Source organism: Poecilia mexicana, unplaced genomic scaffold, assembly GCF_051168715.1.
Source record: "Poecilia mexicana isolate PSO_F unplaced genomic scaffold, ASM5116871v1 scaffold_19, whole genome shotgun sequence".
Lineage (NCBI taxonomy): Eukaryota > Metazoa > Chordata > Actinopteri > Cyprinodontiformes > Poeciliidae > Poecilia > Poecilia mexicana.
Window position 1 is genome coordinate 15,632,054 of NW_028263388.1, and position 15,587 is coordinate 15,647,640.

Here is a 15,587-nt window from a genome sequence, read left to right on the forward strand (position 1 = left end):
ACCAAGTGGGTTTGTCCGCGTGTTCCATGGTGGCCCCACACGGTTTGCCCAGGTAATTTAATTGGTTGCTGACTGGGTTTTGAGTGGGGCCCAGATGGGTAACTTACATGAGGCCCATCTGGGCCCCACTTGGGAGCTTTCATGAATTTTTACCTGGGCCCCAACTGGGTCTAAACTGGGCTAGAATATGGGCACCAAGTGGGTTTGTCCACGGGTTCCATGGTGGCCCCATATGGGTTTGCCCAGGTAGATTTAAATGGGTGCTGACTGGGTTTTCAGTGGGGCCCAGATGGGTACCTTACATAAGGCCCATCTTGGCCCCACTTGGCAGCTTTCATTTTTACCTGGGCCCCAACTGGGTCTAAACTGGGCTAGAATATGGGTACCAAGTGGGTTTGTCCACGGGTTCCATGGTGGCCCCATATGGGTTTGCCCAGGTAGATTTAAATGGGTGCTGACTGGGTTTTCAGTGGGGCCCAGATGGGTACCTTACATGAGGCCCATCTTGGCCCCACTTGGCAGCTTTCATTTTTACCTGGGCCCCAACTGGGGCTAAACTGGGCTAGAATATGGGTACCAAGTGGGTTTGTCCACGGGTTCCATGGTGGCCCCATATGGGTTTGCCCAGGTAGATTTAAATGGGTGCTGACTGGGTTTTCAGTGGGGCCCAGATGGGTACCTTACATGAGGCCCATCTTGGCCCCACTTGGCAGCTTTCATTTTTACCTGGGCCCCAACTGGGGCTAAACTGGGCTAGAATATGGGTACCAAGTGGGTTTGTCCACGGGTTCCATGGTGGCCCCATATGGGTTTGCCCAGGTAGATTTAAATGGGTGCTGACTGGGTTTTCAGTGGGGCCCAGATGGGTACCTTACATGAGGCCCATCTTGGCCCCACTTGGCAGCTTTCATTTTTACCTGGGCCCCAACTGGGGCTAAACTGGGCTAGAATATGGGTACCAAGTGGGTTTGTCCACGGGTTCCATGGTGGCCCCATATGGGTTTGCCCAGGTAGATTTAAATGGGTGCTGACTGGGTTTTCAGTGGGGCCCAGATGGGTACCTTACATGAGGCCCATCTTGGCCCCACTTGGCAGCTTTCATTTTTACCTGGGCCCCAACTGGGGCTAAACTGGGCTAGAATATGGGTACCAAGTGGGTTTGTCCACGGGTTCCATGGTGGCCCCATATGGGTTTACCCAGGTAGATTTAAATGGGTGCTGACTGGGTTTTCAGTGGGGCCCAGATGGGTACCTTACATGAGGCCCATCTTGGCCCCACTTGGGAGCTTTCATTTTTTACCTGGGCCCCAACTGGGGCTAAACTGGGCTAGAATATGGGTACCAAGTGGGTTTGTCCACGGGTTCCATGGTGGCCCCATATGGTTTTGCCCAGGTAGATTTAAATGGGTGCTGACTGGGTTTTCAGTGGGGCCCAGATGCCTCATTCCTGTAGGAACAATGGGGTCTGTCTCACCTAACCTGAAAGTGAATTACATTAATAGATATACAATCTTAATCAACAAACCAAAGTATTAAAATGCTTTAGCACAAAACCTGCATTAAAAAAAGAGATGAAAAATGTCTTTTGGTCAAGGTTTTTATTTGGTAATTTTAAATATTGTCAGTTTTTTTTAACTCGTCAATTATAAGAGCTTTATTAACACAGAGCAAATGATGCCACAAGAAATGCACTGGTAAAAGAAATCTACAAAATTATTCATATTGCAGATTTGAAAATAACAGAAACTAGTTTAATATAACAAATGTATAAACATAGATCTATATGTAGATATATAATTATCTATGTAACTAGATTTCTAGCTATGTAAATATATATTTATCTCTATATATATAGATCTATATATCTAGATAGTTATATTTCTACATCTCGTTATCTAGATAACTATGCATCTAGTTATGTAAATATGTATAGATACATACATGTATATAGATCTATATCTAGATATGCAACTATATAGATCTGTACATCTATATATAAATACATATAAATATATATCAACACACACACACACCTACATAGCTCTTTCACACTACATTTTTGTCAAATATTTTTAATAACCTATATGCCACACTTGAAAGCTCTCATACATCATTGTAACTGTCCATCTTGGAACCTGCCCACCTGAGTCTGAGCTGGCTGCCTCCCTAGTCGCTCTAACTTTTCTATTTCCACCTCTGTCCGGGGCTCCAGTAACCCACTTCGAGTGCCTTTTCCGTATCTTTGTGTGATTCCGTGGATGGATCCATTTCTTTTAAGTGCACCTAAAAAACAAGCAAAGGTAGAAATTGCATTAGTGTTTTACTTTTAGTACAATGTAACATTAATGAAATGTGCATCTCTTCCCCTTCAAGGGGCAGAAATGCTTGCAGGGATCTGCCAAAATCAAAGCACTCTCGAGTCATTATTATTATGTAGATAGAGGTGTGCAGATCGATCAGCAATCATAAGCGGTTAATTTCCGTGAAAATGTGTTTGATTGGTGATCGCTGATCACGGCCTCTTGTTGCAGATCACCTGTATCTCATTCGCAGCCTGCATGTGCAGCTGATCTACTCTTTCCGTCACACTGCGCACTTTTTAATTTTGCCAGATAACATGTTATCATTTATACCTAAAGTGAAAAAATAACAGCCAATCCAGACGATCGGCAGCGATGGGCCCCATGGGTGATCGGTATCAGAATTGGAAGCAAAAAACCTGATCGGAGCATCCCTAGTACACACACTATATTCTTATTGTAAATTTAAAATATATTAATGTATATAAATCAACTACTGACATAAAGGTTCTATCATGGTCTTGTATATTTTGTTAATACTGTTTGAAATGCAAACAATATTACCTTCAAATTTTGTCAGCAATCAAATCTTTAAGTTCTTGAGAGCACAGTGAAAGAATACTATGTGAATTAAACCAAAAATTGAAGTCTCAGTTTTTAATCTAAAAAAAAAAAAAAGATTACTAAAAATGAACAAAAGGCATAAGACAACCAAAATTAACAAATGTTCAAGAAAAAAAGTGAATATAAAAACTGATCTTTACCATACAAAACATCAGAGACGCAGGTCCCGGAACTTGTTTCCTATGTCGGCCAAACAGGTTGAACTGGAGGGCCAATTCAGGGGACATGAGGAATCGCACAGCTTGTTGTACTGCATCATCTAAGGACCCTCCTCCAATTTCTGCAACCATGACAACCTTAAGTATAATGACAATTACAGGACAACATTTTAAAATCAGGACGCATGATACATTTAGTTTTTATTAATTGATTTGTTATTGTTTCACACATATATAGCTTATAAGCTTACTTTTATACATGGACAAAATGCCAATTGTTAATGTCTGTATCAATTTAAGTCAATAAATTTTGAAGGATTAGAAGGAAAAAGTAAAGCAAGGAGAACCAAATGGGTAAAAGAACTGAGAGCAGCTCAAATGACAACCAGGGAGACAGAAGATCTAGAGCAGTGGTTCTTAACCTTTTTTGAGGTACCGAACCCCCCAGTTTCATATGCGCATTCACCGAACCCCGCTTCCCCCCTCCTTGCCCCATCCCTGTGCTCCTCCGCAGCACTGATTGGCTAAGCAATGTAACGTGATCCTCTGCAGCAAATGATGGCAAAGCGGCGCATCACGACTTTACACAAGTTTTTTTCCCTCCGCGGCAGAGGCTCCGCCGAACCCCTGGGGTTCGATCGAACCCAGGTTAAGAACCACTGATCTAGAGTTGTGTGTTACAGAAGTCCCTGTTCCACGTTACCTTCTACGTCGCTTTTCTGGAATATCATTATCTGTTTGAAGATCTGATGTCACTTCTGCCCTTGCAAGCCTTCTTCACGCTTCTCCATAGTAGTCTGTAGAAAATAAATTTTTAAAAAGTATTAAAACATTGGTAAATCTAAAGCTCCCATTTGCATTGACCAAACAAATGGCTAGTTGAGACCTAAACACCCACTTGTCATGTTTTTTGCAGTCAAACGATGACAGAATAAAACGCTTTAAAATGTCACTTACACAATAAAACAAACATGATTTTAAAATATTTACTACTATGCCTTCATTCTATTTACAAAAAAGCTTTTATGCCAAATATACTGAAACCACATGGGCCCCATTTCGTGTTGCCCATTTCTGTCCCATTCTCAGTTAGCCCACAATAATGCTGAATACAGTCTACATTTAGCCCAAATGGGCTGACAATATGGGTCCCATTTTAGGTTAAACATATGGGCCTCGTGTAGTTAGCCCAGACAAAACCCATGCCCATTCATCATTACCTATCTAGTCCACAACTACACGATTCAATGCAGTTTCATGAAAAAAAAAAATAATAATAATTAAAAATGCACAATTAATGGATCCCAGCTATGCATGCTGGCTTAATTGGCTGCGAGAAAGATTGTTAAAAACCCATGTACACAGAATGAAAGCGAAGTAGTTACTCTTTATAAATAATGTAAGTGGTTTTATCGTGTCAAGGTACTTTAAAAGCAACCTCCGCTAGCAACGTAGATTCATAGTGAACCGATTTTATTCTGCCGCGTTGGCGCTCAAATTTACCGGTGAATGGCGCCGCAGCGTATTTGAAAATGATCTGGCCCAGAACAGTTTGAAATCGCTCTGCATCCAAATATTCTTACCTCAATAATGGCAGATGACTTATTGTGTGTGTTAAAAAAATCACCTAAAAGAAAAACAAACAAAAAAAAGAAGAAACAACTAATAAGGTCTTTCGGGGTACTCCGGTCATCCGAACCATTACGAGCAACAAATGTTTTAACTAACGATTTAAAATCTCTCCCTAAAATTTGACACAGACAAAACAGACAGAAGTGTACTTACAGATTCTTTAGTAGAAGGCCAGCGAACCTGCAGACTCCACGCCAACGGACTGATGGGACTACGTTTGATTTTGAAACCGCATATCCATCCGCCGTTAACAATTGTACGTTCTCCAAGAAACACGAGATTAATTTTGAGAGTAATACATCGGTTTAACAAATGTAAAACCGATGTAGCACTCACAAATTTTCTCAATAAAAATAAATAAATATAGTCGTCCTTATTCAAATGTGTTTTGGAACTACTTTCTTTAGTGGATGTGTAAAGTGTCTACTTCAATTCACCAACCTTTATTGGCAACGGTGCCAGAGAAAAAATGAACAAAAAGGTTAAAAAGATTATTGAAAAAAGATTAAAAGATATAAAAATAATCATAAATAGAAATGTTTAGTTTTTTTATTTTATTTATGCTGACAACTTGGAAAATGTTTACAGATGAAAAAACAGATGCTAAAAATTTTACTCTTGTCTTTCTCACTTGAGTTTTGTTTGAATTCATTTTCTAAACATTTTGTAATATTTTTCACGATGATCTGATCTGAACTATTTCTCCAAATAAGAATTAAGTCCTTCTATGAAAAAGCTGCAATGAACACTTGGATGTCTGAACATCCAATTGATAATAAAATAAAATTAAATTACATTTAAAAAAAGAAGCAAGGACAAAAGTCCACTCTGAACCACTCTGAGCAGCAGAAGATTATGCATATTTAAAACAGATAATGTCACAAAAATGTTAGGACATATGGACTGTTCTAGTGTAAAATAATAAAAAGAAAAAATGCTAGGACTTCAAAGTGTAGCTTGGACAATACTGAACTGGTTTAAAAAATAAAGCATTGAAACATATTTTGGTCTTCTGGAAGCCTAGTGTAATGTCGGTGTTAGTAAATGAGCCAGACACAGAAATCATGTAGTGAGCATGGTTCAAATACAATACCTCTTTATGACCTCCAAGATGAGGTAACCATCCAAGGAGAGCTTTTAATTTTGTAGAAAGCTTATACAATTGCTTCAACAATTTACCTTTTATCAGCTCCAATACAGGCCAACTGAGTAACAATTTCCTTAGCTAAAGGCCATCAATCTGACATCTCATAATTTTTTTCAAAGTTTTTATAATCTTGCTCTTGCAGCTTTTGCTTTTGACATATAGTGAAAAGTTTAAAAGTGACAGGGTAACCACATTGTCTAATCAGATTTAAAAAAAAAAAATTCCCATTACCCCACATGAAAAAGGATTAAGGTCTACATTTTCCTACCCAGGTCTAACCCATGTATGGTCAGCCCATGCTTGTGTCATGTGGGTTCAATGTGGTCAGCCCACATGGGTTTCCCATGTTGGGCCCATGATACTGGAACTACATGGGCCCCACATAGTGTTGCCCACTTCTGCCCCATCCCTAGTTAGCCCACATAAAAAAGCAATGGGGCCTACATACGCATGCCCAGGTCCAACCCATGTACGGTCAGCCCATACTTATCTCATGTGGGTTCAATGTGGTCAGCCCACATGGGCTTCCCATGTTGGGCCCATGATACTGAAACTACATGGGCCCCACATAGTGTTGCCCATTTTTGCCCCATCCCCAGTTAGCCCACATAAAAATGGAATGGGGCCTACATATGTATGCCCAGGCCCAACCCATGTACAGTCAGCCCGTGCTTATGTCATGTGGGTTCAATGCAGTCAGCCCATGTGGGTCCCACATAGTGTTGCCCATTTCTGCCCAATCCCCAGTTAGCCCACATAAAAAAAGGATTAGGGTCTACATTTTCCTGCCCAGGTCCAACCCATGTACGGTCAGCCCATGCTTATCTGGGTTCTATGCGGTCAACCAACATAGGCTTCCCATGTTGGGCCCATGATACGGAAACTACATGGGCCCCACATAGTGTTGCCCACTTCTGCCCCATTCCCAGATAGCCCACATAAAAAAGGAATGGGGCCTACATACGCATGCCCAGGTCCAACCCATGTACGGTCAGCCCATACTTATCACATGTGGGTTCAATGTGGTCAGCCCACATGGGTTTCCCATGTTGGGCCCATGATACTGGAACTACATGGGCCCCACATAGTGTTGCCCACTTCTGCCCCATCCCCAGTTAGCCCACATAAAAAAGCAATGGGGCCTACATACGCATGCCCAGGTCCAACCCATGTACGGTCAGCTCATACTTATCTCATGTGGGTTCAATGTGGTCAGCCCACATGGGCTTCCCATGTTGGGCCCATGATACTGGAACTACATGGGCCCCACATATTGTTGCCCACTTCTGCCCCATCCCCAGTTAGCCCACATAAAAAAGGAATGGGGCCTACATACGCATGCCCAGGTCCAACCCATGTACGGTCAGCCCATACTTATCTCATGTGGGTTCAATGTGGTCAGCCCACATGGGCTTCCCATGTTGGGCCCGTGATACTGAAACTACATGGGCCCCACATATTGTTGCCCACTTCTGCCCCATCCCCACTTAGCCCACATGAAAAAGGAATGGGGCCTACATACGCATGCCCAGGTCCAACCCATGTACGGTCAGCCCATACTTATCTCATGTGGGTTCAATATGGTCAGCCCACATGGGTTTCCCATGTTGGGCCCATGATACTGGAACTACATGGGCCCCACATAGTGTTGCCCACTTCTGCCCCATCCCCAGTTAGCCCACATAAGAAAGCAATGGGGCCTACATACGCATGCCCAGGTCCAACCCATGTACGGTCAGCCCATACTTATCACATGTGGGTTCAATGTGGTCAGCCCACACGGGTTTCCCATGTTGGGCCCATGATACTGGAACTACATGGGCCCCACATAGTGTTGCCCACTTCTGCCCCATCCCCAGTTAGCCCACATAAAAAAGCAATGGGGCCTACATACGCATGCCCAGGTCCAACCCATGTACGGTCAGCTCATACTTATCTCATGTGGGTTCAATGTGGTCAGCCCACATGGGCTTCCCATGTTGGGCCCATGATACTGGAACTACATGGGCCCCACATATTGTTGCCCACTTCTGCCCCATCCCCAGTTAGCCCACATAAAAAAGGAATGGGGCCTACATACGCATGCCCAGGTCCAACCCATGTACGGTCAGCCCATACTTATCTCATGTGGGTTCAATGTGGTCAGCCCACATGGGCTTCCCATGTTGGGCCCGTGATACTGAAACTACATGGGCCCCACATATTGTTGCCCACTTCTGCCCCATCCCCACTTAGCCCACATGAAAAAGGAATGGGGCCTACATACGCATGCCCAGGTCCAACCCATGTACGGTCAGCCCATACTTATCTCATGTGGGTTCAATGTGGTCAGCCCACATGGGTTTCCCATGTTGGGCCCATGATACTGGAACTACATGGGCCCCACATAGTGTTGCCCACTTCTGCCCCATCCCCAGTTAGCCCACATAAAAAAGGTATGGGGCCTACATACGCATGCCCAGGTCCAACCCATGTACGGTCAGCCCATACTTATCTCATGTGGGTTCAATATGGTCAGCCCACATGGGTTTCCCATGTTGGGCCCGTGATACTGGAACTACATGGGCCCCACATAGTGTTGCCCACTTCTGCCCCATCCCCAGTTAGCCCACATAAAAAAGGTATGGGGCCTACATACGCATGCCCAGGTCCAACCCATGTACGGTCAGCCCATACTTATCTCATGTGGGTTCAATGTGGTCAGCCCACATGGGTTTCCCATGTTGGGCCCGTGATACTGGAACTACATGGGCCCCACATAGTGTTGCCCACTTCTGCCCCATCCCCAGTTAGCCCACATAAAAAAGGTATGGGGCCTACATACGCATGCCCAGGTCCAACCCATGTACGGTCAGCCCATACTTATCTCATGTGGGTTCAATGTGGTCAGCCCACATGGGCTTCCCATGTTGGGCCCATGATACTGAAACTACATGGGCCCCACATAGTGTTGCCCACTTCTGCCCCATTCACAGTTAGCCCACATTAATGCTGAATGGGGCCCATATGTTTAGCCCTAATGGGCCAGCCCAAGTGGGTCCCATTTTAGGTTACCATATCGGTCCCATACAGTTAGCCCAGATAAAACCCATGCCCACTCATAACCCATGTAGCCCACATCAAACCCAAGTGGGGCCCACCTATGCATGCTGGCTGGGATCCTGCCTTCTATCTGTGTTTACACATCTTGATCCTCTAGATGCTGCTGCTGCTGCTGCTGCTGCAACCTGAAAAGTCGGACTGAGAATCCTCCTCCTGTTTCACGCAGTACTCACACTTCAGAGCCGTGTGCGTATCCGTGGGAGAAAAATTCACCGGTTAAAATCCAGCCTCCAGCCCTCCACCTTGTGGTCCACACGCAGCAATGGATCCCTGCACGCATTGCTGGAAATTGGGCATGGAAAACAAACACACACACACACACACACACACACACACACACGCACGCACACACACACACACGCACGCACGCACGCACACACACGCACACGCACACACTCACGCACACACTTCACTGACACAGGTGGTTTGGACTAAATATATGTGCTGCTATAAATAAACCCGAGCTAAAAATAAGCCGGACTGGGGGAAAAATGAAGGCTGGGTGAAAACATGAAGCTTGTGGGGTTAATGTTTGGAATGAATTAGTGAGCAGGAAGAATGGTTCAGCTGGAAGACAACATGGTTAAGGACCGACCTAAAATTACAGGGCAACAGATGCACAGTCTAAACATCTAAAGCAACCCGATAGCTCAGTGGAGAAAGACAGTCATATCATAATGCAGGCATGTAGGCCCTGTATTGAGTGAGTCAGTCTTTCCGACAGAACACTTTTTCCCCCCCTCCCAAAGCCTCATTTTAACAAACTCAAAGTGCAAAGAGAACATACATCACCAAAATCACCTTTTGTTTATTTGCAATTCAAATGTTATTTTTTTTTTTTTTTGTAAATTAGTTTACATTGAGCCTAAAAGCAGCTGCACTACTTTAAATAAATCAATAAAACAACAACATACAGGTGATATTGTGCAGATTTTTTTAAAAGCATCCACTGCTGCTCTCCTGGTAATTATTTCCATGTCTCGGTTTCCTTTCAAATCCCTGATTTGGGTTTAATTTGTCGTCGCCTAATTTGCTTCACTTCCACGCTGTGACCTGCACACATGAGCGGTGTCGGTCAAACATGAAAACACGATCACTCAGCCAGTTCCACGGTGCGCGCTCCCCAAACCCACCCCACCTCACCCTCCACTTCATCTAACCCTCAAACTCCCCCCGCCCCTGTCCCTCTGCCATTGGTCGGGCGCGGAGCGGGGGGCGGGTCGAGCCGGAGCAGGCGATTTAAAATGGTTTGGGGGAACTCAGCGCGAAGCACATTATCAAGACCGGTCCTCCAGAGACACGAGGGACGTCTCAGCTCGTTAGTGCCAAAGTAAATAATAAGCGGAGCGGTTAAACGGAGGCCACGGGAGCGTCTGGATTATATTTCAGACAGCTTGATCCAAGCCGGTCCACAGATGCTCAACAGGTAGGAGCAGCTTATTGCACAAACTGTTTGTAATAAGACCGTAAACAGTCGAAGTAGTTTTAAAGTGCTTTTATTTGAATTATTTTTGATTCAACTCCTGACTTTGATGGGTTCAGATGTTTCTCTTTGACGCTCAGACTTCCTGCCTTTTACACTCCAAATGCGCGCGGTCACATCTGTCTGACAGCCCGCGGAAAAGTTTTTAATTTTTTTTCTCACTCATTTCATTTTTTTTGTTGTTGTTTCTTTATGGGTAAAATGTGGATGTGGATGTCTATGTGCGGGATTGCTTCATATTACAGCGCATTTCCCCCCAGCCCTGCACCTGTTAAAATGTGTCCTGCGGGTTTGGTACGTTCTCTGTCAGACAAGTAATAAATGTTTCAAATTATATACAAGCCAGTATAAGATGGTCAGAGAGTTTTGTACATCTGTTTAACTTTCTGCGTGCAAAACAACCGGGAATAAAAATGAAAGGTGTCGCTTAGATTTGTATGCATTTAATTAATATTTCATAAGTTAAAGCAACATCCAACAGCAATGTGCTGTAAAATAATCAGACTTCCTCCATCACGCTATGCAGCCTGCGTTGCATTTGACTGTGTATGCACATCAAAATGCGTCTAAATTACCCACTGATATTTTTGCCCAGCTGTAGCTTTTGATGTTTAACACAGCAGAGAAGTTGCGTCAGCCATATGGTGCGCCGGTGTGAAACTTCACTTTGAATCAGCAGAGGTTGCGTAGTGTACACAGCCTACTTGTGGTACCGGTTCATCTGAAGAAGTTTCTAGCTCTCTCTACCTGATTCCCTTTCACACGCATTATGAGAAGTTCACTGCGAGTTAAAGAAATCAAATAAATAAATCACAGTTCAACTGGTCGATTATGACTTTGTCGCCAGGACAGCCAGACCTAATGAGAGATGCTTTGGTTCTGCTGGGAGAAGCACAGCAGAAAGATGAAATCCCTCCAGCGGGAGTTTGTTGTGAGTCAACAAGCTGTGCATCATAAATGGAGCTCATGCTTCTGCTCCAAAGAACAAGTGCGCAAACCCTGGGAGTGACATTAGGTCACCAACCGAACGTCAACAAAATGTGCAGCTTTGAATGCCGACTAGACACAGATATTACACATTTTATCAGTTGTGCACAAAATTTATTCCATATGCAGTATTTTGCAAACACATGACATTATGCTTTATATAGTTGTGTAACTTTACAAGTTTTGTTGTATTTTGTATAATTTGTTGCATGTTATGTACATTCTGACAGAGAATGACACGTTTCCTTAGTAAAGAAAAAAAAAAGCATTAAACTATTTACCTGATCCAGTATTTGCCATATAAACTCTGTAATGCTAAACTGAATTGGAAATGATCAGATCATGAGGGGCATCTAAGAAAAGTAAGACTGTTTTGTAAATGGGCAAAAACTGGACTGAAGTGCAATTACTGTGCAACCTCTGTTAGTTCAAGCTGCAATATAAATCACAGTTAAATTTTTATGTTTGTCAAAATGGGGTAAAATCTGAGGTTGAGACAAGTTCCCTCATCCTTGGGCTTTAGGTTCCTGATTGTTTTTCTCAGGCTGCATAAACGCTGTATAAATCCATCTCCAGTGATTTAATGTTGTTTTATGTTTTCTTATTTGAATAAAGTTTACCGATTCTGTTTTCACTAGTTTATCTAACAGATCATTATCTCTGTGTTTCTGCAGCAGATGTCGTTGATGAGGTCCAGTGCCCCAATGAAAGAGGAGTGACCACTTCATCCTCCTCCTCTTGTACTCCCACCCTGAGGCGTCCCTTCTGCCGCCTCATTTTGTCACCATTTTCTCCCTTAGTTGGTCTCCCGAAGCGTTTCAAAACTGTTTCTCCAACGCTTTTTCCAGAAACTCAGACTGTTCTCTAAAGCAGAAGCAGCACAGCCCTCCCAGACTGAGGTGATGGGAAGTGTGCGAGCCAGCCGCTACAGCACCGTGTCATCAGAAGAGGACAGCATGAAGCTCGCCACCACGGGGGTACCAAACGGCAAGGCTAAGGTGCACACGAGACACCAGCCGCAGAGCCGCTTCGTGAAGAAAGACGGCCACTGCAATGTGCAGTTCATCAACGTGAGCGAGAAAGGTCAGCGCTACTTGGCCGACATCTTCACCACGTGCGTGGACATCCGCTGGAGGTGGATGTTCATCATCTTCTGCCTTGCCTTCCTCCTGTCGTGGCTGTTCTTCGGCTGCATCTTCTGGCTTGTGGCCATCTTTCATGGGGACTTGGAAAGTGATACAAAGAAGTGCATCTCCAACGTGAGCAGCTTCACTGCTGCCTTTCTCTTCTCCATCGAGACCCAGACTACCATTGGCTACGGCTACAGATACGTGACAGAGGAATGCCCCGTTGCGGTCTTCATGGTGGTTTTTCAAAGCATTGTTGGATGCATCATCGATGCCTTCATCATTGGTGCGGTCATGGCCAAAATGGCAAAACCCAAGAAGAGAAACGAAACTCTGGTGTTTAGTCACAACGCCACAGTGGCCATGAGGGATAACAAGCTTTGCCTGATGTGGCGCGTGGGCAACTTGAGGAAGAGCCACCTGGTTGAGGCACACGTTCGAGCTCAACTCCTCAAATCTAGAATGACAGCGGAGGGAGAGTACATCCCTCTTGACCAAATGGACATAGATGTAGGCTTCGACAGTGGAGTCGACCGCATCTTTCTGGTCACCCCGATCACTATCGTCCATGACATCAATGAGGACAGCCCCTTTTACAACATGAGCAAGCAGGATCTGGAAAACTCAGACTTTGAAATTGTGGTGATCCTAGAGGGCATGGTGGAAGCCACGGCAATGACCACGCAGTGCCGCAGTTCGTATGTCGCCAACGAGATCCTGTGGGGCCACCGCTTCGAGCCTGTTCTCTTCGAGGAGAAGAACTACTACAAGGTGGACTACTCTCGCTTCCACAAGACATACGAGGTGCTAAACACTCCCCTGTGCAGTGCCAGAGACCTGGCAGAGAAAAAATACATCCTGTCCAACACCAATTCCTTCTGTTATGAAAATGAGATGGCACTAGACAAAAAGGAGGACACGGATGAGGGCAACGGGGGCAGCGTCGGTCCCGACGGCACCCAGATGGACAGCATCTCAGAGACTGAACACAGCCAAGTCATGGTACCGCTGGAACCAAGGCCTCTGAGGCGAGAATCAGAAATATGACGACTCAGACTTCTCATGAGAGACTGAAAGAAAAACAAAAACAACAAAAAAACATCTCCTCTCTGCTCTGAAGGCTTGACAAGCCAAGTCAGGAAGGAGAAGTCAAGTGGTACTGCTGTGGGAAGCCGGAAAAGGTTCAGGACTCTATGTAAGGGGTCTGTCTTAACTTTGACTACACACAGTATGATGAAACACAGCACTATGAAGCATGTGCTCAATGCAGAACTAATTCTCCTCCAAGAACTCCCCACTAATGTGTGCTCCGTCTCTGCAAAGAGGAAGCAGGTTGTTGTAATGACCTCAGAAGTGAAGAAATGTACCCGGATGTCCCGTCTAGCAAGTACAAGGCGCTTTCTGAGTTTTTTTTTAGATTTTTAGTGCTGCTACAGGATAGAGAAATGACACACTCGCATCTCTTTCATTTTGACGCTTTTACCTAGAACCAAAGAGTTAAAAAGAAAAAGTCGGAACAAAGAAGGTACAAAGCAGAGTATTTGTTCGTGAGCTGGTCTCAGAGCAAGAAGATATCACAGATTACTGTCTCTGTATGCAATAAAAGAAATAAAAATTGCGTCCTCTGACGTGACAGCGCTGATTCTCTGAGCTTATGTTTTACAGCAGTTGATCGTAACGTCTGCTAAGAGCTGCTCAAATCAACTGAAACCTCTGAGCAGAGCAGTGTTATTCCCTCAAAACTGACAGAAACCATTAATTTAAAGAGAGTTAAAGGGTTTAAATATGGGGGATGTGAATGTTCCAAAAGAAGTGCTGCTAAGGTGTTGCTTTAGTTGTTTTCTTCTTTTTTGTTTTTGCAGTTTGTTACTGAAAAATACCAAAGAGTATTACTATCATAGTTATGTTTCTTTAAACCAACACCTGATTAGATTTTGGTACAGAAAAGTAGAATATTCTAGGGAATTTTAATAATGTTTGTTTTTAAAGAATGTGTGTACAGTTTCTTTTAATATTTTTGTTTTCTTTACAGTGATCATCCTTATCTTGAGCCACTTCATCAAGCCTTAATCTGAGCGGTCAGAATGACCAGAGAAATATAAGTTGGTTTTTGTAGTTTTCAGAACTAAAGCATTTTTTTTTTTTTTGGATGATTCTTTTTTATTATTTTTGTCTTCAACTTGAATTAAAAAAAAATTTCGATTACTAAAGACAAACCTACTTCACAGGTTTTAAAATATGATGAAGCAATGCAAGATTAGAAACTACAATCTCTGAACGAAGATTGTGTCATAACCTCTAACTGAATCCGCTTCTTTTGTGCTGTGAGAAGACTAAAGATCATCTTTCAACATCAACACTACCTGAGTCTTCGTTCTGTGTTGAGAATGTAAGACTTGAAAAAAAAAGAAAAAGGAAAAAAAAAAAATTCAAAGCCAAATGTACTGTAACCCCAGCACATGAAGGTCTGCTGCACAAAGAAAAACACATTTATATCATGTATGTTTTGTTGAAAACAAACAAACAAAAAAAAAACAGACGGAAAGCCGCTGGGCTACACATGTAAATACTTGTCCTCCCTGTTGCAGTTGTTTTTTGTTAGGGGTCTTCCAAATGTACTGCAAAGTCACAGAATGTACAGATTTTTGTATTATTGTTATTATTATTATTATTATTGTACATTATATTATATTGCTATTTTTCAATAAAATGTCAATGGACAAATATAATCACTGTGTCAATAATTTCTCTTTCATTTATCACTTAGTTTTTTTATATAGGGACAAGCATCTGGTATCAGCAAAAATCCAATACTCGAGAAATTAGCAGCCTAAGCAAATTCACAAGACCCATCAACAGCAAAGCCTTTGATGACATAAAATATACGGTTTAAAATGAAATACAAAGAGTAAAAAAATAGGAGCCACTCGGACACAACAGTAGAAAACAAAAACACAGAAATGCTGTAAATTACGTGAGTCAAAGTGCTTTACAATTTCACCAAACACTAAGATGAATACAGTGTAA

The 15,587-nt window shown here is 43.3% G+C and overlaps 1 protein-coding gene and 1 long non-coding RNA gene across 4 annotated transcripts; one reads left to right on the forward strand and one right to left on the reverse strand.

Moving 5' to 3' along the window:
* Window positions 1-1,583: 1,583 nt before the first annotated feature.
* LOC148153679 (uncharacterized) lies at window positions 1,584-5,435 on the reverse strand. 2 transcript variants are annotated; one of them, XR_015766390.1, is made up of 5 exons: window positions 4,868-5,435; window positions 4,666-4,709; window positions 3,786-3,879; window positions 3,065-3,220; window positions 1,584-2,283 (listed from the first exon to the last, which is right to left on the reverse strand). It is a non-coding gene; the product is annotated as an uncharacterized LOC148153679 (long non-coding RNA). The 2 variants fall into 2 exon arrangements; XR_015766391.1 differs by lacking the exon at window positions 4,666-4,709.
* A 4,786-nt stretch (window positions 5,436-10,221) lies between these two features.
* Window positions 10,222-15,289, forward strand: kcnj2a (potassium inwardly rectifying channel subfamily J member 2a). 2 transcript variants are annotated; one of them, XM_015009336.2, is made up of 2 exons: window positions 10,222-10,389; window positions 12,108-15,289. In XM_015009336.2, the coding sequence occupies exon 2, from the start codon at window positions 12,336-12,338 to the stop codon at window positions 13,605-13,607; it is 1,272 nt and encodes a 423-aa protein (XP_014864822.1). In that variant the 5' UTR covers window positions 10,222-10,389; window positions 12,108-12,335; the 3' UTR covers window positions 13,608-15,289. The 2 variants fall into 2 exon arrangements, with proteins under 2 accessions (XP_014864822.1, XP_014864823.1); XM_015009337.2 differs by having other exon boundaries at window positions 12,111-15,289.
* The last annotated feature ends 298 nt before the right edge of the window (window positions 15,290-15,587 follow it).

What these genes read in the sequence shown, in the direction of transcription:
- kcnj2a (XM_015009336.2), top strand. Translation starts at nt 12,336, where the DNA reads ATGGGAAGTGTGCGAGCCAGCCGCTACAGCACCGTGTCATCAGAAGAG.